General features: G+C 41.4%; 1 protein-coding gene across 3 annotated transcripts in view; it reads left to right on the top strand.

The window, feature by feature from the left end:
* Positions 1-25,804, top strand: part of LOC127623180 (B-cell CLL/lymphoma 9-like protein) — an 80,974-nt gene that overhangs the window by 39,028 nt on the left and 16,142 nt on the right. For 2 of the 3 annotated variants that reach the window (XM_052097497.1, XM_052097495.1), the window contains exons 2-3: positions 17,344-17,405; positions 21,651-22,058. In XM_052097497.1, coding sequence (XP_051953457.1) covers positions 21,746-22,058 — 313 coding nt within the window. In that variant the 5' untranslated portion in view covers positions 17,344-17,405; positions 21,651-21,745. Of the gene's footprint in view, positions 1-14,117; positions 14,256-17,343; positions 17,406-21,650; positions 22,059-25,804 lie in introns of those variants that run through there. The other variant, XM_052097496.1, reaches the window with a different exon arrangement.

The raw sequence follows: 25,804 nt of genomic DNA, 5'->3' as shown, positions 1-25,804 counted from the left end.
AAGATATATTAACATAGAAAAGAATATATCAGCGGTTGACAGCTAGTTAAAAGGCTGCTGCAGTGAACGTCTCCACATTCCACCCAACCCAGCTTGAGCCCTAATCGATAAAGATTTGCCATTCCACTGGAGAAACAGCACACGTCTCTTGCTGTTTTCTCAACCTAATTAAATCTGGCTGCAGCATTGACGAGGTTAAGTTGCAAAAGAAAAAGAGCTTTTTGTTTTGGAAACAAAACCAATTTGGTCTGCCAGAGAGACTGAGTCTAAGTGGACGGCCTGGGACAGAGATGGAGAGAGCAAGGCCATCAGACCCTTTCATTCTACATCTGTCTCTCTCTCTCGCACCCCTCCCCGTGTTTCCACTGGCGCCACACTCAAATGTAGTTTGTTAAGCCGGGGCCAATGTCATAAAGCCTTCACTGTGTGTGTGCGTGTGTGTGCTGTTAACTTTTAACTTCTCTGTCACATACTTTGGTCACAGTATTGACCCTGTATTGCCTACAGTAGTGCTCTGTGTACATGTGTGTGTGTGAGAGATTTATGTGTTTATGTTAGTATAAGAGAGAAATAGTTGTGTGTTTTTGTGTGTATGGGTCTTAGAGGAGGGCCTAGAATTTTCCTGTAACTTTTCTCCTGCTCTCCTTTGGGACTTTGGAGCTATAAATATACCTCAGCATGCTAAAAATGTGCAACAGTGGAAGTTGTGCAAGTGTGTCCCACTCCTAGATGTAAAAACTAGACAGATAGGAGTGGTAGGGGAAGAGTTAGCAATCAAGTTTCTATATAAGATCTTGTACCATTAAAAAATAATGACAATTATAATAAATATTTAAGTACTCAATGGCAGTTGTTGGGCCATTGATACCATTTTGCATGACCGCCAATAGAGAAACAGGCTTTTTGCCAGCATAATGGTTTAGCAATGCCCAGGGCATCTGTAACGCTGGGTATTGAAACAGATTTCCCGATTTGAGCGTGTCTCTCTGCTTATCTTACAGATTACCGTAATTATCTTAACAAGCATGCACCACTGTTTCGTCAATATGTGGACATGCCATAACATCACGTTTTTATACACCGTGTAAAGGTGAACATAGTTTTGAATATCCTGCATTTTGTTCCATTCCATTTGAAAGGAAGAACTCACCTTGTGTGTGTGCCTAGAGTGTTGAGCACTGTCTCTGCCCTGGACAGAAAGTCACTGTGCGCTGTGTTTGCGCTTGTTGCTGTGATGATTAATGTTGTGTTCCATCTAACTTTGGAATTAAATTATAAACAGAATTTCCAATTCCTACTTTGAGAAGTGCTATGGAGTAGGCTAGGACTTCCAACTTGTAAACTCGGGCGGAAATCTTGTGTGATATCACGCAAACATGCCCTGGGAGATTTACAGTCAATGATAAACATTAATTTGTATTAAATAATATCCATTAATCAGTCAAATTTCCTAAATTACATGATAATAAAACAAAACATGGTTAATTATTTTCTCTTTTGATTATCATAAACCTGTAGAACAAACACTAGCACTGATGCATAATGATTCAATTTGGTTGCTGTAAGACAACTCCGTCGACAATCAAGGTACTGCTGAAAATCACAACGTAATCAATCTCAAGATTAAAGAGCCCCTCTTTGACATGGAGAATATTGTTGTGATCAGTAGACTTTTCTATACAGTGTTGTGTACAATCTGTAGGTGTGGGATCAGGTCAGTGTGGGATAAAGATAAAGTTTATCTTGCTGTCCAGTGTCCACATTAACTGATTTCAGTTGCTCAAAGAAAAAATTTGTATCTCTCAAAAACAAATGCTGTTGTGAAACAAGGGGTTTGAGATGGTCAATAAAGTTTGATAAAGGTTCAGCGAGTGACCCAGTGGAGCTAGAATTAGGATGGCCAGAAGTGTTTTGCAGTGTCTTTTGGAAGCAGGTACAAAACTGGCCTGATAGGATGTAAAATTCAATTTCTAGACATTTTATTGATACCAAACATTCTAAAACTGATTTAAAATTTTGTGGAACTCCGAAGTTGACATGACTAAGGAGGGGTGGTGGCATTGACAAAAGACTCTTGCATAGATTTATAATATGAACTGTGCACAACTGAAAGGGTCACATGAAGAACCTCAGTTATCTTGTTTTCCTTCATCTTTTGGGCATAGATGTGTAGGGGAATAACTAGTGTAATTTTCCTTTTTTGTATATAAATTATGTCTTGCTAATATGAAATTGTCTTTGTCCATTGTTTTAAGTGAGTCATACTTAGTATTGTGTTACGAACGATAGTGGTCAAAGAGACCCAAGAGCAGAGGAACATTTTAAAGGATTTATTATCAATAATAATGAGCAGTCACTGGGTTGAGGAATGTATAAATTCCCGACGCCGGATATAGCAACCAGAAGCGATCTCCAATGGTATCCGCATCGTAGATGAGACAGGACCAACTAGGCAGAGCGAGTGAGGTTAGTACTCAACATCAAACAACAATCTAGCAAAGATACTGAGAAGACGATGGCCTTATAGAAGAGAGTGAATTAGAGGAGAACAGGTGTTGCTCTGCACACTAATCAGTGGCATGATCAGCGTTCCCCCGGGAACAATCAATGTTCCCATGGAAACGCCATCACGCTTGCCGGCTGTGCCTGTGAGACATGAGGGAGAGAAAATGACAAAACATACAAAACAAACCGACAAACTCACCGGAGCCATGACAGTCTTGTATACTATGGAAAGTGTAATTGTGTAGTCTTGTTTTTTTGTTTGTTGGATGCCATGCTGTCATGTGATTATGTGACCATGTGACTTGTTTGTCTTAATATGGTTCCTTGGTTTGATTTTGTAATCAAGCACAGAGAAAGGTAATCTGTGACCGAAAAGATGGTTCTCTTACGAGAGGTTCTCGTAAGAGAGGTTCTCGTAAGCTAGCTTACGCTACGGGAAAGATTCATCTTTTCTGAGATATTGAAGCCAAAAAATTATCCTTAATTTTTGTATCCATTGTCAACGCAGTGCGGCAGCTGCAGACCTTGAGCTGGCTATCTAGCGAGCTCATAGGTTGCTCTGCGGCAACTGCTGCAGCCTATAGACGAGCTTGGGCTGAACTCGCGATCCAATGAGAGGCGTCCGCGCTCACTGCATCAAAGTCCGCCAAAATGGGCGTGACTAGAGTGCATATAAGCGTAGTTCGTAGGCTGGAACCCTGATTTTCATCTCTTCAGTGAAGCTCTTCGCATCACTGAACTGGAAGCCGCGTCGCCGTTCGAGGGGCATCAAGCAAGCGTGGACAGCGCCGAAGAAGCCGGCCGTCTTCGCCACCTTCAGCCGTCCTGCGAAGCTACGCCATCCGGCGACGTATCCTTTTAAAAGCAAGCTAGTTCTTAAGAACTTCACAAAAGAGTACGAGCGTCTTTTTAAGATGCCTCGCTCCACTTGCGCCTCATGCCGCTCCTCTCAGCACCGGAGACCGCCACATCATCTGGCGCCTCTGCCTGGGACTGGGGCATGCAGAGCTCGCCCTCGCCGAAGGCGGATGCGATTTCTGCGAGGAGCTGCCGATGTCGACCCTGCGGGTTCGACTCGAAGCGCTCAGGACCGAATCCGCCGCGCCGCCTTCCGTTCAGCCGCGCAGAAAAAAGCGCCGCTCTCAAAGGCTGCCGGAAACAATGGTAGAAGCGATTGCCTCGCCGGAGCCCATCCCTCGAGCATCGCCTTCACCCTCCCCGCCCACCCGCGTAGTTGCCGCCGAGCGGCTGCTCTTCTGCCATCTCGGACGAAGAAGCGGAGGATAAGGGCTGTTCCATCATGGCTTCGGACAGCGAGGAGTGCAGCACCCGCTACCCGGGCCGCTCCCTTCCTGCCGGAACTCCACGCCGAGCTTTCCAAATCATGGAACGCGCCTTTCTCGGCCAGGGTCCGATCCCACATCTCCACCTCTCTTGCTTCGGTGGACGGCGCCACTGAGAAGGGCTACGCTTCCATCCCTCCGATCGAGGATGCGGTAGCAGCACACCTTTTGCCCGCCCTCCGCGAGATGGCGGTCTAAACCAGTGCTCCCGTCTAAGGCCTGCAGAACAACTTCCGCCTGTGTTGGCCGCGCCTATTCCGCCGCCGGCCAAGCTGCATCTGCTCTGCACTCTATGGCCGTCCTACAGATCCTCCAAGCGGACCTTCTGCGGGAGTGGGATGAGGAAAGTAGGCATCCAGAGGCGGTTGCAGACATACGGAGTGCTACGGACCTCGCCCTCCGGCTACCAAAGCTGCAGCCCAAGCTATAGGGAAGTGCATGGCCGCTGACTGTGACCGAGAGACATCTGTGGTTAACGCTAGCCGACATGGGAGAAGCAGAGCTCTACGTTCCTCAATGCACCGCTCTCTCCATCCGGTCTCTTCGGCTCCGCGGTGAGTGGTATCATTGACCGGTTTTCAGAGGTCCAAAAAGCCACACAAGCCATGAATCTCTTTCTGCCTCGTCGCGCTAGCTCCTCTGCAGGCCGCTCACGTGATCAGCCTCCTGCACGAGCCTCTTCACAGCGCCCAGCTCAACAATCTCAGACTTCTCAGCGTCGACAGGGCGGCCGCCCTCGATCGCGCTCAGACAGCCGCCGCAGACCGCCGCCCCCCTGCGGGCCTCGATTTAAGGTAACGCTGAAACCAGAGCAATCGAAGTCTTCCTAACTTTGAACAAACGATGGCTCAGTCCCGCCGCGGCCGGACCACCGTCAAAGCTTTGCCCCCTGTCAGTCCCCTTCTCTCAGGCTACTACAGTGGTGAATTTAGCAGCCAACAAGCCGGTGACACTGCCCGCTTGCTCAGCACTCAAACGCCGCTTTCACGGCGACCCAAATAAATCTTGTAAAGAGCAAACATGTCTTATGTGTAGAAAATGTGCCCACAACCCAGTGTTCAGCCCCTACACACAAGCATAACACATCCCGTGCCCCTATCAGAGCTGCTCTCATAAAGCTGATTACTGAACCGCTCGAGCGTCAGAGTCAATGAAGGCGCCCACAAATGCGTCGTAGCGCCCATTCTCTGGCCGCTCTGTCACATGACCAGCCCTATGTGTAGAAAATGTGCCCACAATCCAGTGTTCACTTCTGCACACAAGCACTGCATGTCTCGTGTCCCCACCAGAGCACGCTCACATAAAGCGGTTACGAACCGCTCGAGCGCTAGAAATAAATGCGCCCACGAATACGTGCGCGTGCAAATTCTCTGCCCGCTCTGTTACACGGCCAGCAAACATTCCTCTGTGTGTAAGTCCCGTGCCCATGACTATGCTTGCGCATCACGTAACAGATGTGACTCTTTCTCCATTCATTCCAATCGGGAAGTCACTCACAAAACAGCCTGTTCATGCTGTCTGCGAGCAATCATTCATGAACACACTAAACGCGCTCACACATTTTGTTCAGCGCTCTGTGTGCGGCAATCAGAGCGAATTGGCCATTCACCCTCTAGCGTTACGCTTCAAAGCATGGGAAGCTATTCCAGGGATATCCAAGTGGGTGTTAAGCACAATACAACAGGGCTATTTGCTACAGTTCGATCGCCGCCCTCCTCGCTTCAGAGCTGCTCGAAACCACTGTGAACACGGAAGCAGCGTGCATGCTTCGCTCAGAAATAGCAAGCCTTCTGTGCAAAAGGGCCATAGAGAAAGTGCCACCCTCTCTGAGCGAAGTCGGGCTTTACAGCCGTTATTTTCTTGTTCCCAAGAAAGACGGCGGCCTCAGACCCATATTAGATCTCAGGGTTTTGAACAAGGTGCTTGCAAAAGACCGCTCAAAATGCTTACAATCAGGAAACTCCTCGCGCATGTGCGCCAGAGGGACTGGTTTATTTCTCTCGATCTGAAAGATGCATACTTTCAGATTCAGATAAATCCCGTCACAGGCCATTCTTGAGATTCGCCGGGCGCCAGGTTTATCAATACACCGTCCTCCCGCTCGCCTGTCCTTAGCACCTCGTACTTTCACGAAGTGCATGGATGCGGCGCCGCACCCTGTGGAGTCAGGGTTTGCGAATTTTGAACTATTTGGACGACTGGCTGATTATGGCACAGTCACATATGGAGCTTCTGTCTCACAGAGCAGTTCTCCTCAGCCATCTGAACAGTTTGGGTCTTGCAGTCAATTGGACCAAGAGCTCACTACAGCCCAGTCAGACAATTTCCTTCCTTGGAATAGAACTAGACTCCGTGGCAATGACGGCTCGCTTATCTACACAGCGTGCGCGCCGTGTTCAGCGACTAGCCGCCTCTTTTCAGATGAACAGCCTCACGCCTCTGAAGAAATTCCAGAGAGTGCTAGGTTACATGGCCTCAGCCGCAGCAGTACTTCAGCTGGGTTTACTGCACATGTGCCCGCTTCAGCATTGGCTAAACACCCGCGCGTCTCGCCGGGCTTGGGCCACAGGCCGCCAGCCCATCAAGGTGACTCAGACCTGTATATCAGCTCTGCAGCCCTGGACAGTGGCCGAATGGTATCAGCGGGGAGTGACAATGGGAGCTGTATCTCGCCGAAAAGTCATCTCGACAGACGCGCGTCCAACATGGGTTGGGGCACGGTCTCGCGAGGGCTCTCCGGTTTTCGGCCTGTGGTCAGTTCAGGAAAAGCTCCTTCACATAAATTGTCTGGAAATGATAGCGGTCGAGTACGCCGCGGCGCTTTCTCCCGGTCATTCAGGGTCACCACGCCCTGGTCCGTTCGGACAACAGATCTGTGGTATCCTACCTAAACCGCCAGGGCGGTGTCAGATCCAGGAACCTCTTCCATCTGACGAAACGCATACTGAGTTGGTCCCAGTGCCACCTGCGCCGCTGAGGGCGACGCACGTGCCAGGCCACCTGAACGACGGCCCGGACAGACTGTCCAGATACAATATTCCCCAGGGGAATGGTCCCTGCACGCCAAACAGTCCAGACATTATGGCACCTATTCGGCAGAGCAGAGATAGACCTCTTTGCGCCCAAAGAGAACTCTCACTGCCCAATATTTTTCTCGAAGCGAGGACGCCGCTGGCCCAGGACTGGCCCAGACGCCCGCTTTACGCCTTCCCTCCCGCCTCGCTATTGCCACAGGTAATGCAGAGGATCAGGGAAACGCCACTCGGTGCTCCTCATAGCCCCGCTGGGAGAATCAGACATGGTTCCCGGAGCTTACGCAGCTGTCACTGACAGCGCCATGGCCCATCCCAGTGAGAGCAGATCTCCTCTCTCAAGCTCGCGGCACAATCTGGCATCCCCACCCAGAGCTGGGCTGCATGCGTGGGTGATCAACGACTACCCGTCGCTCTGCCAGAAGGAGTAATAAACACCATCATACACACTAGAGCCCCTTCCACGAGAAGACTCTATGCGTCAAAATGGTCTGTGTTCTCAAAATGGTGCACCGACAGAGACCTGGACCCGCGGACATGTGGGGTGTTGTCGCTGCTCAGTATTCCTACAAGAGCTGCTGGATAAGGGCAGATCCCCATCCACGCTCAAAGTGTATGTGGCGGCCGTTGCGGCGTTCAGCTGAACCCCTGCACAGCCAGTCATGGGGTAAAAAGGAGCTGGTCATCCGCTTCCTCAGGGGAGCTAGAAGGATGAACCCCGCGCCCCCATCGGTTCCTATCTGGGATCTTTCTATAGTTCTCGAAACTATGAAAGCCCCCTTTCGAACCACTTCAATCCGTGGATTTGAAATACCTTTCACTCAAAACCGCTTTTCTGACTGCCCTGTCATCAGTCAAACGTGTGGGAGACCTTCATGCGCTGTCTGTCACGCTGCCTGTCTTGAGTTTGGACCAAGTGACTCCAAGGTCATTTTAAAGCCTAGACACGGCTATGTTCCCAAGGTGATCGGTACTCTTTTCAGAGCACAGGTCATTTCCCTATCGGCGCTACCAACACCCGATAGCGAACGCGACGCCAATCTCCTTTGCCCGGTCAGAGCACTGAGATTGTATACTGCGCGCCCGCCGCTTTCAGACGCTCTGAGCAGCATTTTGTTTCGCTCGAGGGCGCACCAAAGGTCTCGCGCCTCGAAACAGACACTATCTAGATGGATAGTGGACGCTATTGCTGCTGCATACGCGTCAAAAGACCTGTCATGCCCGTTGGGCATTAGGGCTCACTCCACTAGAGGCATGGCATCCTCGTGGGCATGTTCCAGCGGGATTTCCATTCACGACATATGTGTGGCAGCGGGATGGACTTCCCCCTCCACCTTTGTCAGATTTTACAATATGGAAGTGCCCGCTCTGCAGGCAAAACTACTAGCGGTTTAATACGCTACAGCTCCCCTGGTGAGCTGCACTGATGGGTCACATTCCACACAGACCGGCACCGCCGCTCTGTCGTTCCCTTCCCACTATGTGCTTATGTATTACACAATCAATGACCCGCATTCTTGCCGGCCAAATATTATTTCCACACTCATAAGGGCTCCCCGGTCCCCCTTAATTCCCTGGGGCTCATACAGTGGATGCTTGAGCGCGACGGCGTTGACAATGGGTTCCCGTGAGCGTAAGCTAGCTTACGCAATACGAGAGAACCTCTCGTAAGAGAACGTATCGGTTACCTAACGTAACCTCGGTTCTCTCTAGATGAGGGAACGAGTATTGCGTAGCCGGCCGTGCTTCGCGCCCACGGCGACTTTTCGCTTCAGTCAATGAAAACCAGGGTTCCAGCCTACGAACTACGCTTATATGCACTCTAGTCACGCCCATTTTGGCGGGCTTTGATGCAGTGAGCGCTGGACGCCTCTCATTGGATGCGAGTTCGCCCAAGCTCGTCTATAGGCTGCAGCAGTTGCCGCAGAGCAACCTATGAGCTCGCTAGATAGCCCGCTCAAGGTCTGCAGCTGCCGCAATGCGTTGACAATGGATACAAAAATTAAGGATAATTTTTTGGCTTCAATATCTCAGAAAAGATGAATCTTTCCCGTAGCGTAAGCTAGCTTACGCAATACTCGTTCCCTCTTCTAGAGAGAACCGAGGTTACGTTAGGTAACCGATACGTTTTCTTAAATAAATAAATAGTCTGCATGTTCAGCTCACTGTGCTTAATGCTGTGTTTGTTTGCAGCGCTATACTCTGTTTTGTATTGCTCATACTCAAAGTGCACGTGATGCTAATGAGCTAAGCATGTTATATTTACAGCACTGTAGATTCACTTATTGCTCATCCATATATGCTTGGCTGCTGAAGAACATTTTACATGAATACGGTGATGTTTTATAATAATACTAATAATAGTTGTTGTTGTTAATATTATACAAAAATGTATTTCCATAATACTTTTTAACTTAATAATAACTTAGTATTTGGCTTCAAAAACATTATGATGGAAAGTCCACAAAAAAATGTATGCCTACACAGTGAACAGATGCAATGTGCAGATGTACACCCCTTACTCTCTTACCACCTTGCTCCATTCTGGTATGTAATGCCCAGTGTTCACGATCCAATCAATTCCCGATAAATAAAATAAGTATTAAGTTTGATGCTGTCATCATTTTTGAGACCTTCATTAGTTTTATGGAAATTATGTCTGATAATTATCTAAAGCATATTACCTCCTTAAGTATCTTTTATATAGTTAGCTACTTTTTGTTTGGTGTCTTTTACTTATTTTTGTATAGGGTAGCTTGACTGCAGTTGGACTACTTTAAATTATGAGTAGCTTGATGAGCTACTGTTTCAAAGTAGTTTCCCTAACACTGATGGATAGAAACACCTTTCTCTCTCTTATGTAAACTCCCATTTATACACACTTGCCCTCTGTTTTTTGTCCTCACCTTACCTGCACTTTGATTTTGCTTTGATTCTATATTCACAAGGAACACACACACACACACACACACACACACACACACACACACACACACACACACACACACACACACACACACACACACACACACACACAGTTGTTCATCAACTATTGCACACCCACGCTTTATTGTTGTGTAATGTGTTCAGTGCAATGTGACTGAGGTTTTTCTCAGTCTCAGTGGTTTTGTTTATGGTTACATACACACACAAATACAAGCAGAAATGTCCATTTTGACTCTATCATGTATGTCGTCTTTCTGGCTGTGGTGTAATGTTACAGGGTTGTTTGAAAATGTAACATAGAATGACTTAAATAATCAATGACATTTTTGAACATTGACGAAAAAAATAAAACTATGGTGTTCCCCGTGACATCAAATGTGAGTACCAGGTCAAAATGTTTACATTTCTTACATCTCAAACTTTTGTTTGCTTCTTTCAAACTCGCACTGGATCTTTGGAAAGTTTCTTCGGCCAACTTTACTTTCATGTTTCAAATGTAATTTGTGACTGACAAACTCCCATTTTGATCACTTGTTTTCTTATATCTGTCTTTATATGATTTGTTCTGGACAGTGTAAATGGGATCAAAGTGGCAAGCAGTAATAGCAGCATTTTTAGAAGTAATGGTGCGGGGTACTTTTCACATGGTTCTCTGGGTCATTCGCTAAAGATGTTCTCTGTTTTTCTCCCTCTGTCTTACGCCTCCTCTCTCTCACATCTCACTTTCTCTCGCTTCTCTTGTGTCTTTTTGACACACACACACACACACACAATTCAGTGACCACGTTTATATGCACTTAAGAAAACGGTTTATTCCAGAGTTTTTGCAGAAATTGGTGTTCTGAAACATCATGTAAACGAGAATGCTGATTTCCTTGCACCATTTAAGGGATTAAGAGAAGGTGGTTTAACACACCTGGGTTTCTCTCAGAGAATGCAGCTTAATGTGGTCATGTAAACACAGGCTTTTGAGGAGTACGTGAACAGACCAGATAACAAACGTAATAGAATGGAGCCCAACAACAAGTCAACACAGCAGAAAGAATTCAGAATTCCTGGGACTACAGTAGGAAAAGCATAAACACTATAAACTTTACCCATTTGTACACACCAATGAAAAATATGAACTGTCCCTCATGGTTGCATAAATGCATTTGTACACTGGGGGAATCCCACGGGTTTGATGAAAGAGGGAAATGGAAATATTGTAGCACAACTGTGCTGTAGGTCACGATGGAAAGTGAAGGAAACAAACACAAGAACTCTGAAATATCCTGAAGTAAAGCAAAGCAACAAAGATTAAAGATTATTGCGTAGTCTTCCTCAGATCCCATGTTTGTTATATAAACAAGCATCACAGGAAAATTACAATATTGCGTTGAAAGCTGCTTATTGATCGAGCCGCATTTATACAGGTGTAAAGTGTATGCCGCTTATACAATGCACGTACACAGGAACGCTCTCGCAATAAACTACTTTCTCGCAATGTCACTTTCTGGTGTCCATGTAAATGTAGTCATTACTTTAATAGGTGTGTAAATATGTCCCAATGAAGCAGTTATTCATGGATCACAAACTAATTTCACCATTCACTTCCATTGAATGCAGTAAAGCATTCTGTTCCACAGAAGAGAAAAAGTAATACAGGTCTGGAACAATATGAGAGAGAGTGAATGATAACAGAATGTTCAGTTTTTGGTGAACTGTCCATTTAAAGGTGTTGAGAACAGAAAATTACCTCATGAAATCAAACTGGAGTTTATGGCTGTCAGTTCATATCTGTTAGATTCACTTTCTCTTCTGGCAAAGTGAACAAAATATTTTTGCAGGGGTGAATGCAATGTTTTGTCCAAAATCCCTCTCCAGTAATTGTAAATACCACCTGACATTAAACTAATTTACAGTAGCTCAGAGATACAAAATCATATTAAAAAAACTTGACCGCCTACCATTCTAACACATCCACATCAAGTGTGGTTTTGTCAGGCTGTGATGTGAAACTCAAGACTATTGGCAATTTTGAATAAATGACATGCCCTTCCATATGTTCTGCCTCAACTTCTTGTTTCAATTGGAAATATGTCAACAGAAAGTAAATGTCATTTATCACCATTTCATTGGGGACTTAAAGCAGAACTCATGTTCTGCTGTATAGATACTCGCATGAGGGTTGGCCAATAAGAAACTATATTTGACCCAACCCACCAATTCAGCATGACACCTAATATTTGAGACGTTATTACAAGAAATAAGAATGATGAATGCTGTGGTTTATGTGCATGTTAGGTAATGACAAATTTTTCTCCATCAAGGTGATTGTTGGATATAACACCCATTAGAATTCAATTTAGAGGTTAAATGTGTCATTTTTGGGATGGTAGTACACTTCGTCTTGGCTTATTGCACAGCTATAAAGTGGTGTTCACACTGACAGTAACTTCTGGTGGAAAAAGTCTAACATTTTTCTGTGTCAACAACAAAGTTGAGAACTTAATTGCAAGTGAGCAGTAGCGAATCTCGGCGACTGCCAATGAGAGTGAAGACAGTGGAGCTCACAAACAGCAATGTAAAAAACTGTGGAAAACAGTGAGCATGTTAACTTGCACAGCAATATGATGATAACGCCCCCAAGTCACCTAATTCAAAAACTCCCCAACTAGTGGTGGGTGATAGAAGCCATTATGTCGTTGATTATGGTCTGTAACAATATATATGAAGATATAAAAATGTTTTTGGAAAAGTAATTCAAAAACTTCTGAGAAAGTTCCTTTTTGATTCAAAAGCAAATTATAGTGTATAAATACATTTGAACAGTGGTGTATAGTGCAATAAAACAACTTAATTAGAGCTCTGTGAAATCCATTTAATTTTATGTTTTAATTTTTTTTCCTAAATGTATTTAAAAATTTTGGAAATTCCTTGTTTTAACAGAGCATCATCGTACAAATTAAATCATATATGCTTAATAAGCCAACAATGAGTGTGGTCATGTAAACGCATTAAACGGAATTCCTTTATCGTGTAGGGCCATAAGCGTCTTAAGAACAAACCTGTTTACACGGGTAGATTTTTGCTTATAACCCTGATTTTGCATTGCATGTAAACACCTTTACCACCGTTCTTACCGGCTTTCACAATGTATGCAAGCATTCTGCACATGCCTCTTGACAGTTTAATGTCAAAATCGGAGAATAACGCAATTATTAAAATTTTCATGTTAACACGGATTTCCTGATTTTTGGGAGTAATCAGCATATTGTTGTGTGGATGTAAATGGACTCACTGATTAAAACTTCAGAACAACATCATTCTTGCTTGTGAGATATTGCTTTAAAATTATCTAATTATTATTGATGTATTATTATTATTAAGAAATATTGTGAATCTGTGGATAAGCTGTCTGCTGTATGTCTCAGTTTCTTTATTAAACTGAAAAAGACAGTGGTTTAATTAAATAATTGTTTAGTCTACATGTGCTGCACACTTTATAGTGAACCCCTCCAACATGCATTTTTTGGGAATTAGAAGATTCTGATAATTATATTTTAATGAAAATAAAGAACAATCTCTGTTAGTAAAGCAGCTGTAAACATGTGTGGTGACTTTATAGTAGATATACTGTAAATGCACAGTTGAAAATGGCATTGTTCAATAAATACCTTCCCATGTTTGCTACAAAACAGGTGCAGGTAGAAAAGCTGATGATATGTTAAACAGTAAATAATGGAAATGGGGCTTAGCGGCAGGTCAGTAATGAAACAAGCTCTTCCTCAGTGTCTTTTTACATTTTAAGTAAACACCTTGCACATTGAAAACCAGCCTGCCGCATTTTGCATAACAGCGATGGAAACGATACTTGAAAATCCATACGGTTGACACATTTCTACTGGTATATGTATGTGTAAGATCATCCATGTAAATCCACTCTTTGTCAAAATATGTTGCCCTTCTAAGTGAGCTCGATACATGTAATCGAGAATCCCGACATAAACGAAAAGCAAGACTACCTGTTTGCCTGGAAAGCAATGACAAAACAGAGTGTTCAAGAAACCCATTTGAAAACCAGTCATTGGCAATGCCACTAGTTACACAGAAATGACACTTAAAAGAGATAGAAAGAGCAAGTTATTAATAGGAAGAGGAGTCTTGATAGAGGAAGGAGAGGGTGTTTGTGAAAGACAGCAAGTGGAAAGAACTTTTCCCATTGAAGAGACAGAGAGTGAGAAAGGCAGCAACAGGAGCAGAGGTGTGTTAGTGGGGGTGTGTGAGAGGGATAGATACTGTGCATTTTGTTTTTGAGGTCAATACCTTGAAACAGTTGGATGGAAATATGAGTGGGACACTGTAAGCGTCACCGACGCATGCTCTACATCTTTCTGGAAGTGTTTGTTTCTGCTAAAAGAACCACTTATTAATAATACTGGCTGAGGTAAGCATAACTATTACTATAGCTCACGCACCATTTGTGCCATACCTCAAATTTTGTTCAGTGTGGAGAAGAGGGGTGATATTAATTTAATAAGAAAATCAGGTTTTTGCTTGATGGTTGAAATAAACTGTTTAAAAAAATTCTATAGACTAGTATTTAAGGTGGGATCTAATATCTAAAACCAGAATATCATCGAGACTTTGGTGGGCTCATTGACTTTGACAACCATCCAGAACACAATAGAAACCACCTAGCAACACCTTAGCAACTCTGGAAACTACCACAACACTCCGTAGTAGCTCTGTGGCTACACCACTCACCATTCTCAGCATTTTTATTTTTATTTCATTTTTCATTTTCTGAAAACGTAAAATAATCTTTTCTATCATTTACATGAACTCTTGTGTCATTAGGTGTGTGAGTGGGTGTCTTATGCAACAGGTGTCTTTGGCATCCTGTTCAGACTTGTATACAGTCAGACATGTACTGCATGCCTCTCCTACATGGTCTACACGACCCACAATGACGGCATGGGAACTCTCAGAACATACTCAACCGCTCACACATATTTGTTTGTAGAGGCCCCATGAATTGAACTGGGTGTGTCAAATAATGGAGAGATCCTAAATATGCAGTGTTGGTGGTATACAGTGCTGTTAATAAGTATTTGCCCCATCCTGATTTATTCTGTTTCTGTGTAAAATCTCATACTAAACTAAATTAAAAAAAAAAAACATAAAAAGGCAATCAATCTTAAAGCACAGTGGGAATTGGGCATTCCAAATAAATAATAATGATTTTGCCCAGGAAGAATTTTTTAATATATTTGGAAGATGGCATTAACAGTACACACAGTAGTCAAAAAACCATGGATAGCATGTCCACTTCAGCAATTGCATTTTCTAAAAAAGAAAAATCTAATAAAATCAAACCACACAGTGAATAAGATATTCACTCATAGCGCACGTAAGCACTTTTACTTTGAAGTTGCACACACGTGCTTGTACGGATCCAGTGTGAGCAGCAATCTCCTGACAGTTTAAATGGCCTGGATCGCCTGCTTGGATCATCATGATTTGTGAATCAGAGACTTTTGATCTTGATCCTGAAGTTTTGATTCTGGCTGGTAGAATACATGCTTCAGAGGAAGATTTATGTGCGTTCCACAGGATGCTGAATCTGCTCAAGTTGTGTGAGGTTGGTTTATTACATCTGTTTAAGCCAGATATGTGCATATTTGCAGATGGTATATGATATTAGTTTTATTGATATTTGCCTTTTATCGTTAGACAAGAAAAATTTACGGAGAACTGTTGAGGAGAGAGAGGGAGAATGAAACAGGCGAGCACTTTAACAGAATGAGCTTAAACTCTGATATGCGGACCGTTTAAATGACACTCTGTTGCACACTGGTATATTATTGTAGTAACACGATGGCATGTAACAATAAAAAAGAACTGTGACTGGTTGTTTATTATATCGGATATTAATATTTTAATATTCATTTTTAATTAATATTAATAAAAGAACATGAATGGGGAAAAAAAAATACTTCTGAAACCAAGGCTTCTGAAAACATGTGCAGCTATTGTTATAAATCACCTACATCACTCTCTTTCTTAAAGAGACATGCACATCTCTCCAATTATTGGTCATGCACACTTCTCCGTGTAGTCGATGTGGAGATCTTTGCGTTCACAGTGCATGTTGTGAACAAACTGAACCACAGTCTTGAAACAAACCAAACTCTGAGCAACTCCCAAGATAGTATATTCCAGGTTCAATACAAGTTAAGCTCAATCAACAGTATTTGTGATATAATGTTGATCAGGGACTATAAACGAAATGTTTTTCATTTCGGTTAGTTCTCAGCAAAAAACTGTATTTTTTTGGGGTTCAGAAGTTCTGCAGCCTTCTTTACATAAGTTGTCCGATTAGAACAAAATAAAAGAATAGAGTTCTTTTAAAATGACAGTACTCTGCACTAAGCAGTGGGTGAAATACCAATCGATGTGTTGCCAGATCTTGAGAGAGAAACAAGCGACCTGGTCATAAAAAAAGAAGCCCAAAATAAGCCACTTGCCTCACCCAAATAACCGAAAATAAGCATCCCCGTGTGTTTATCGGCATAGAAATCATAACAAACAGTTAATTAACAGTTAAATATAATTATATTTACAGATCTGCTTCGGAGTCAAAATCCTGCTGCATTAAATCTGTATTAATGCATCATATCTAACAATAATTCACTGAAGATTTGGAAACAACTGAGAAATTAAATTTTTACCTTAATTTATATTTATAATTATAATTCTACATAGTTTTAATAAAGGTCTTCATTTAGAGAATGCAACATTAACAATGGGAAATTAGGCAGAAATGTGTGATGCATCAGTTACCTTCAGGTTCAAAGAACATGTTTCATATTTTTGGGCAACATGAAGTGGTGTAGTTCCATAAATACACTGTGATAATCCCTTTGGCCTTTAGTATTTTTATGAAAAAATGATCGGAATAAAATTAATCCGTTTTAACCTGTTACCAGCATTTAAAAATAATGTTTTCACTCCAGAACATTTGAAAGGCACTTTGTTCCGGTTTTTGGTTACATTCTGCTAAAAATTTCATTCATTTTTTGTTTTTGTTCCTTGAACCGTTTTTAGTCTGGAAAACAATTCACTCAAGCCTACTTCTCTTAAAAAAGAATCTAGGTAATTGTGATGCACTTACAATGTAAATACATTGGGCTAATTTTTGGAGGGTTTAAAGACAGAAATGTGAAGCTTATAATTCTATAAAAGCACTTACATTAAAACTTCTGTTAAAACTTTTTATTTGAGCTGTGAAGTTATTCAAATAAAAATTTTTACCATTGTTTTAGGGTTTATGGTGATATGTGGTCATGGCAGCATAGTTGCGAAATTGCATATAACTTTACACAGAAAAGTTAGTAAACAATTTTATCACACTTAAATCATGTTAACGCACATTGTTTACATCTAAGCTGTTGCCCTGATTTTTGCTTTTTGTTAAGACTGCCATAGTTATTGTTTTGTAAATTTTTCTCATTTGTGTGTTTGTGTTACAGATCAATGTGCGTGCAGTGAGGAGACGTCGGAATGCACTTGTTTGGACTTTCATCCCAGTGAGGTCTGTAAATCAAACTTACAGCATCCTCTAAAATCCAGCTAACAAGAGAACCCCAGCCAGCATGAGTTCTGCCCTGCAAAGGCAAATGCAGTATCTACTACCCCTTTTGCCAAAAATGAGTTGATATTTGAAATCGGGTCTTTTAGAGCATTTTATGTCCTTTGACAGATGGGTGTCATTCAACAGTGCTCAGATTCAGTGACTATTTTATAATCCACATTTGGCTGGACAATCAAAACACTATAAAGCAGTGTTGGTGTAGTTACTGCATTTAGGCTTTGCACGGCAGGGCTGGAATCTGGTTATCACACCATAAAACATCCCTCTTATGTGTCTCGCTAAATAGCAGAATTTTACTAGAATATATTTTTCCAGTTCTCTTAAATGAATAGTTCACTCAAAAATTGTAATTCATCATTCACTCACCCTCTTGCCATCCCAGATTTGTATGTACTATCTTTGTTCCACTGAAGACAAAGATTTTTTGAAGAAAACATAAGCTCCAGAAAGGACATAAAGGCAGCGTAAAAGTAATCCATTCGAGTCTAGTGGTTAAATTCATGTCTTCAGGAGTGATATGACAAGTGTGGGTGAGAAACAGATCATTTTTCTTTTTACTATAATTCTTCTCTTTTACTTCCTCATTCTTCTTATTTTGTTTTTTTGGCCATTAGCATGCTCTGTGCATATCACAACTTACTGGTTCGGGCTGGTCAAAAGTGGAGATTTATTGTAAAAAAAAAGGACTTAAATATTGATCGTTTTCTCACCACCTTCTATCTTATCACTTCTGAAGATATAGATTTAACAACAGAAGTCGTATGGCTTATGCTGCCTTTATGTGATTTTTGGACCTTCAGAGTTCTAGTCACCATTCACATTGTGACAAACAGAGCTGAAATATTCTTCTATAAATCTTCATTTGTGTTCATTAGAAGAAAGTCATAAACATCTGTGATGGCATGGGGGAGGTTAAATGATGAGAGCATTTTCATTTTTGAGTGAAATATCCCTTTAATAAATCTGCAACATTACTCAACAAAACATGCTACCACAGGTAATTTCTGAATTACATATTATTCTCTGAATTTAGGTCATTCATTTCAATTGGATCAAGTGGATAGGGCATGGTTTAGTGTTTTACCTTTGTGAGTTACCTTCGAAATACAGGTTGTCATATTTTTTATGGCTTAATTCTCTCATATAGTGGAGAGAAATTATAATTTTGAGTTAGAGCTGGATGATATGACAAAAAACTTATATCACAGTATAAATAATATTGCATCCAAATAATGTAAATAATTGTATACATATCATTTTGCAAACCAAAATATAAGATTATTAATAGCAAACAGCCTCAGGTTTAGTTACACATGAGTTAAAAACAAAAATTCAAAACCGTATATCTACCGTAAAATAAATGGTATGGCAGAATTTCTGATTTCTTCCTATCACGAACAAACAAATGCTAAAACAACGACTTTTATTCCTTTTCACACAAATCAAAAAAGTAAAATGGCAGATTATCAATTCATGCAAACATACAGGTGAAACTCGAAAAATTAGAATATCGTGCAAAAGTTCATTAATTTCAGTAATTCAACTTAAAAGGTGAAACTAATATATTATATAGACTCATTACAAGCAAAGTAAGATATTTCAATCCTTTATTTGATATAATTTTGATGATTATGGCTTACAGCTTATGAAAACCCCAAATTCAGAATCTCAGAAAATTAGAATATTGTGAAAAGGTTCAGTATTGTAGGCTCAAAGTGTCACACTCTAATCAGGTAAACACCTGCAAAGGGTTCCTGAGCCTTTAAATGGTCTCTCAGTCTGGTTCAGTTGAATTCACAATCATGGGGAAGACTGCTGACCTGACAGTTGTGCAGAAAACCATCATTGACACCCTCCACAAGGAGGGAAAGCCTCAAAAGGTAATTGCAAAAGAAGTTGGATGTTCTCAAAGTGCTGTATCAAAGCACATTAATAGAAAGTTAAGTGGAAGGGAAAAGTGTGGAAGAAAAAGGTGCACAAGCAGCAGGGATGACCGTAGCCTGGAGAGGATTGTCAGGAAAAGGCCATTCAAATGTGTGGGGAGCTTCACAAGGAGTGGACTGAGGCTGGAGTTACTGCATCAAGAGCCACCACACACAGACGGGTCCTGGACATGGGCTTCAAATGTCAAACGCCTTACCTGGGCTAAAGAAAAAAGAACTGGTCTGTTGCTCAGTGGTCCAAAGTCCTCTTTTCTGATGAGAGCAAATTTTGCATCTCATTTGGAAACCAAGGTCCCAGAGTCTGGAGGAAGAATGGAGAGGCACACAATCCAAGATGCTTGAAGTCCAGTGTGAAGTTTCCACAGTCTGTGTTGGTTTGGGGAGCCATGTCATCGGCTGGTGTTGGTCCACTGTGCTTTATTAAGTCCAGAGTCAACGCAGCCGTCTACCGGGACATTTTAGAGCACTTCATGCTTCCTTCAGCAGACAAGCTTTATGGAGATGCTGACTTCATTTTCCAGCAGGACTTGGCACCTGCCCACACTGCCAAAAGTACCAAAACCTGGTTCAATGACCATGCTTGATTGGCCAGCAAACTCGCCTGACCTGAACCCCATAGAGAATCTATGGGGCATTGCCAAGAGAAAGATGAGAGACATGAGACCAAACAATGCAGAAGAGATGAAGGCCGCTATTGAAGCATCTTGGTCTTCCGTAACACCTCAGCAGTGCCACAGGCTGATAGCATCCATGCCACGCCGCATTGAGGCAGTAATTAATGCAAAAGGGGCCCAAACCAAGTACTGAGTACATATGCATGATTATACTTTTCAGAGGGCCGACATTTCTGTATTTTAAAATCCTTTTTTTTATTGATTTCATGTAATATTCTAATTTTCTGAGATTCTGAATTTGGGGTTTTCATAAGCTGTAAGCCATAATCATCAAAATTATATCAAATAAAGGCTTGAAATATCTTACTTTGCTTGTAATGAGTCTATATAATATATTAGTTTCACCTTTTAAGTTGAATTACTGAAATTAATGAACTTTTGCACGATATTCTAATTTTTCGAGTTTCACCTGTACTACAGTGCATGACTTGTAAGGTGGTACATTTTAAATATATTTATAATCGTGTTCAGAAAAGCGTCATCAAACTGGGGTCAATCAGTTATTAAATCCTGGACTGTGTATGTTTACACAGTGTGGCTAGTAAAGACATTATTTGTTTAAGCAGACTGTAACCAATTTATGCAAACATACAAGTAAATCCAAGGGTTCGCATACTTTTCTGTGAGTATATTGTAAGTGTGTGACATTTTTAAAGACTAAGCTCTTGGAATTGATGCCTCAATAATCAGAACAAATTCAGATGATTATAGATCTATATCTGATTTAATTAAGGCTAATTATTGCACAGTAGTTTTTGTCTCGTTGTACATATTTCAACTTTGGTAAAGTGTGAGTGGCAGGGTAACTTAAAGGGGGTCACACACCGGACCTGTCTGGCGGACGACATGAATTCTAACATTCGAAACAATTATTTTCAATGAATGTACGCACACTGCCCACCTATGACTCCAGAGTCTGCCTAAATTTTTGCCCCGCCACTGAGCACATCTTGCATAGTTTTCCATAAAACTTCTTCATCTAAATGATTATCAAAGGACATGGATTATTTACTCTAGCCATCACTGGATGATATATTGTGGATTTGTATTTTTTATATAGCCTGCACAAATGTATTTTCAGTTACAGTATGTCTTTTTGTGGTTTGACAGATTGAATGAAATTTATTTAAGGCTACATATGGAGTAATTGTATAATAAACATCATTCAGTTTGCGCAGTTACACCAGTTTCATACACTAACCTGCAAACTCATCAGCTTTACTGTTCATTCTTGAAGAAGTACAAAATCCTTTGTAACTTTTGGGTTTATGGTATATTCACAACTTTGTACTGCCACCTGCACAACATCAGTGTGTCCTTCAGTACTGTTGCCCCCTTGTGGTCGCCCAAATGTATTACGCCAGACTACATTAAACGGAAGGCCAACTGAAAGTGAATTGGAAAACATACAAATTAGAGATTAATATATAGATTCCTCAAAAACGTATTGAGAAGTTAGTGCAGATCAGTAATCAATGTATCTATATTTTATGGCATTCCTAATAAAAACATACTCTTGACACAATTCATCTCTCTCTCTCTCTTTCTCTCTCTTTGCCTTTATTTAGCCATCTGTTTACAGTGTACGTCTCACTGACAGACAGACACAACATACTGCTGCAATCCAACCCCCTATATTTCATCTCCATCACCGACCAATCAAATGCACTCAGAAAATAAACTATCCAATCATGGCAAGCAAGTGACAAGCGGTGCCCAATCCAAGCTCTCTAATGTAAACCAAACGCAGCAGCAAGGATCTGCTGGAAACCAGGGTTCAAAGGGCAATGGATCAGGGAACCATGGTGTCAAATCCAACCAGATTTCTCCAGGCAACCCTGGACTGAAGAGTCTCAGCCAATCAGGTGGTGGCGTTGGAATGATGAAAACCAAGAACAAGAGGGAAAGAAGCGTCTCCATGGACACAGGAGACCAAAGAGAATCACTGACACCTGTTTTGGAGCCAGATGCCAAAGGTAAGCCCCATACTAGTCCTAGTCTGTTCACTGACCGTCTGATGCTTATTACACACACACACACACACACAAAAAGGCTCCAATTGAATCTAGCCTGATATAAACACTGTCACACACTTATTCATCCACTGGTTCTCAATGGTAGTTCACAACCAACAGCAACATGCATATGCATATTAGTAATTTACCATTGTACCACTGTATCTCTCGATCAACAAGCCCAAAAAGCCAAAGTTCTGTAATTCCCCTTTCAACTGGAAACACAGTAAAGATGAAACTGCCTATTTTCAGCAACCCCAAAATGCCCTGACCTTTCCAAGTACACGTTTGTGTGCATGCTTCTATGCGTCTCTGTGTGTAGCATAACAGACGTTGTGCCCCATTTGTATTTGCCTAGAACATGACCAAATGTGTGCATGAAAGTGTTTGTGTTTTCCGGTTGGTCGTTCTGTGGTGTGTCACTCTCTAATTGAGTGGGATAGAGACCGACTCAGACAGGAAGTAGAATAGAGTGGGGTGGAGAGAGTGAGGGGGAGGGAGACTCTACCAGTTCCTGAATGTCAATACACACACACATGCACATCAGTTCCCTTATGTGGTCGAAAGGAGTGAAAGTCACGAAAAATATATCCAGGTCACATTTCACTCCAAAGTTAAAAGAAATAAAAGCTAAAAAATGATATTGTACATGTAGACAATGAAGCAATTTTTAGGACATTTTAGGACATTTTTCAAAGTCGCACTACTGTAATGCATTTTGGCATTTTATTTAAATTACATTTTTAGTTCCTATAATTATCAATGATAATTTGTCATTAGACTGTCATGAGTTTATTTTATTGTATTAAAGGGGGGAAAATGCAATAATACAAAGATTTGTTTTTATTTAAATCAGCATAGATTAAAGGCAGTACAAATACTACCATGATGTGTAAATGCTGTAAAATAAAAAAAATTAATAAAAACAATTAGCTTTACAGCAAGGTTTAGAGAGAGCGAGAGAGAGAGAGAGAGGTTTAAAGGTATTTAATTGTAAAAATGAAAATAATATAACAATACAAATTCTAAGTGTCCTAAAGTGAATTAAAGTGTCCTAGTTTCTTTTTATTGTTTGTTTTTTGGGGGGTGTTGAGGTGAAAAATGAGCAGAACCTTTCTTCATATTTCTTAAGATTCCTACTCGAACAGCTTCTGACCATTCTAAATAGCAATAACTGGTCTACTCTTTCTGAATTGTGGGGGTGTGCTATTCTTTTCACTGTGTGTTTGCTGTTTCTTTGATTGGTTCATTGTGCTGTTCTTATTTTATTTCCATTCCCCCAGTTCTTTGTGTAGGCCGTGTGTATGAGAGCGAGATCAGGGGAAATATCAAAGCAGTAGTGTGATTTTGAAAAACTGAGTCATGTGGGCTTCCTGTAATGGCACTGAAGCTCCTTTGTGTGTGTGTGTGCAAACAGTCTCTCTTTCACACAAACACACACCTGTTTGGCTTTATTATAGAACGGAAGGTAGAAGGTGGGGTCAGGTTTATTACAGTTAATAATTTTATGTTATTGATATTTGTATTTTTTATTGAGTTTTGTATTTTGATTTTCAATTTCAGTTTAGTTTTACTGTAGTTTAGTTTTGAACAGGGACTAAAAATGATTTTTTTCCGGTTGAGAATTTCCGCAGCCTCCTTTCCAAAAGTTTACTGGTTAGAACAGTTAATAGCGTTCTTTATAAACTCTTAACAACAGTTGGGTCAAAAATTTATTTACTTTTAATTTAGGTTTAATGCATGTTTAAACGGTGAAATTGTAAACTAATATTGACATCTAATATATCATTTGAAAGGTCTGAAGATTTTATATTTTAAACAAACAAATTTTGATGGTCGCAAAGTTACAACAATAAGATTTTATTAAGCGTGTCAAGTGTGAAAATCAAAACACGGAAAATTAATTTTGACATTCTGACATTTATTGTCTTCCATCCAAACACAGATGAGCACAATCCTCCCAACGTCAGTATGCTTTTCATTGCAAGAGTCCAATAAATAAAATCCATTAGAGATTTTAGACCAAAAATATACAAATATGAAGAAATATGTATCAATCTCTCGTTGTTCAGGTTTTACATATTCAGCACATGTTATCATTCATTTCCATTCTCTGCTAAATCTTGCACTCCATGTAGTGTTTCAGTAGCAAAACACCCAAACATGATATTTAGGAAGGTCTTACAAACAAAATGACATGTACCTCAAAATTTTCTTTGCAGCTGTGATTGACTAGTCATTCAAAATAGCCAACCAGAATAAGATAGATAGATCTCTAGATAAAGTCGGGCAATGAAAAGCTAGATAATTTTTGACTGGTGGGTCGTGTAGCTAATGAAAAGATGAAAACAACGATATGAGGGTTGCATATATCCCGGATGCCGATTCGAAGTGACTGTGGATTGTGTTTGTTTGTGTTTACGCTTTTACACATGGTGTGCAATTATAGCCTGTTACTGCCGTACTGTCGACAAAGAACTCAGCTTTTGGATCTGCAATCTGATCCATCCTCCTCGGCTTCAGTCACCATCACTAAAGGTTTGGAGAGCACATGCTCCTGACTGCATTTTATCATTAAACCCCATTCAACTTCACATCCAGGGGGCTCAGACATGTCATTCAAGCCGAAATGCTCATCACGTTCTCTGGCTTCACTCACCGTGAGTTAAACCCTGGAGCACACGCGCTCCCAATGCATTGACATTGACTTCTTTTGCTTTGCCATTCACCCAGGGCCTTTAGCCTCTGCCTCAAGCCGAGAGGTGCCACCCTCTTCGACTTCAGTCACCATCACCATGGGCCTGGAGGAACTGCTCCTCCCAACAGCATTTTCGCTAAAACCCCCTATTCTACTGCACATCCAGGGGGCTCAGGCATGCCATTGAACCCGAGAGGTGCCACCCTGATCAGCTTCAGTCACCATCACCGAGGGGCTGGAGGAAACGCTCCTCCCTGACTGCATTTTTTCATCAAACCTCCTGTGCAAATGCACATCTAGGGGGCTCTTGCATGTCATTCAAGCTGAAATGAGCCACCCTCCCCAGCTTCGTTCACCGTGAGTTAGAACTTAGGAGCACACGCGCTCACAATGCTCTGACTTAGTCATTTTTTTCCACTGCTTTTTGTTCAATTTGTATTGGGAGCAGGTGTGCTCAGGCTTCACTGAAGGTGACTGAAGCCGGAGAGAGCGAGTCCCTGGGTGAATGGCAGAGCAAAAGCTCTGAAAAATGACTAAATCAATTTACATTTGTATGGGGAAAAACAGAAGCATCTTTTTTGTATGTAAAAGTTTATTTCCATTGCAACATTTCAAATTGCAATGTTCTTTTCATATTATTTATAAAATGCATAAATATTCACTACAGGTCAAAAGTTTTGAAAGATTTGACTGAAATGTTTCTTATGATCTTATAAATATTTTGATCTGAAGGTGTATGCTTAAATGTTTGAAAATAATTTTGCAGATAAAAATATAATTGTGCCACCATATTAATATATTTGATTATAAAACTAAAATTAATAAAAAAAAAGTTTTTGAAATTGATGACTTGGATCAAATAAGAAAGAAAAGCAGCCAATAAGTGCTCAACATAGATGGGAACTCCTTCAATACTGTTTAAAAAACATCCCAGGGTGATAACTCAAGAAGTTGGTTGAGAAACTGTCAAGAGTACGTGTCTGCAAATTCTGGGCAAAGTGTGACCACT

Source organism: Xyrauchen texanus, chromosome 29, assembly GCF_025860055.1.
Source record: "Xyrauchen texanus isolate HMW12.3.18 chromosome 29, RBS_HiC_50CHRs, whole genome shotgun sequence".
Taxonomy (NCBI): Eukaryota; Metazoa; Chordata; class Actinopteri; order Cypriniformes; family Catostomidae; genus Xyrauchen; species Xyrauchen texanus.
The sequence above is the reverse complement of the archived record's forward strand: the minus strand, read 5'-3'. Positions and strand labels throughout refer to the sequence as shown.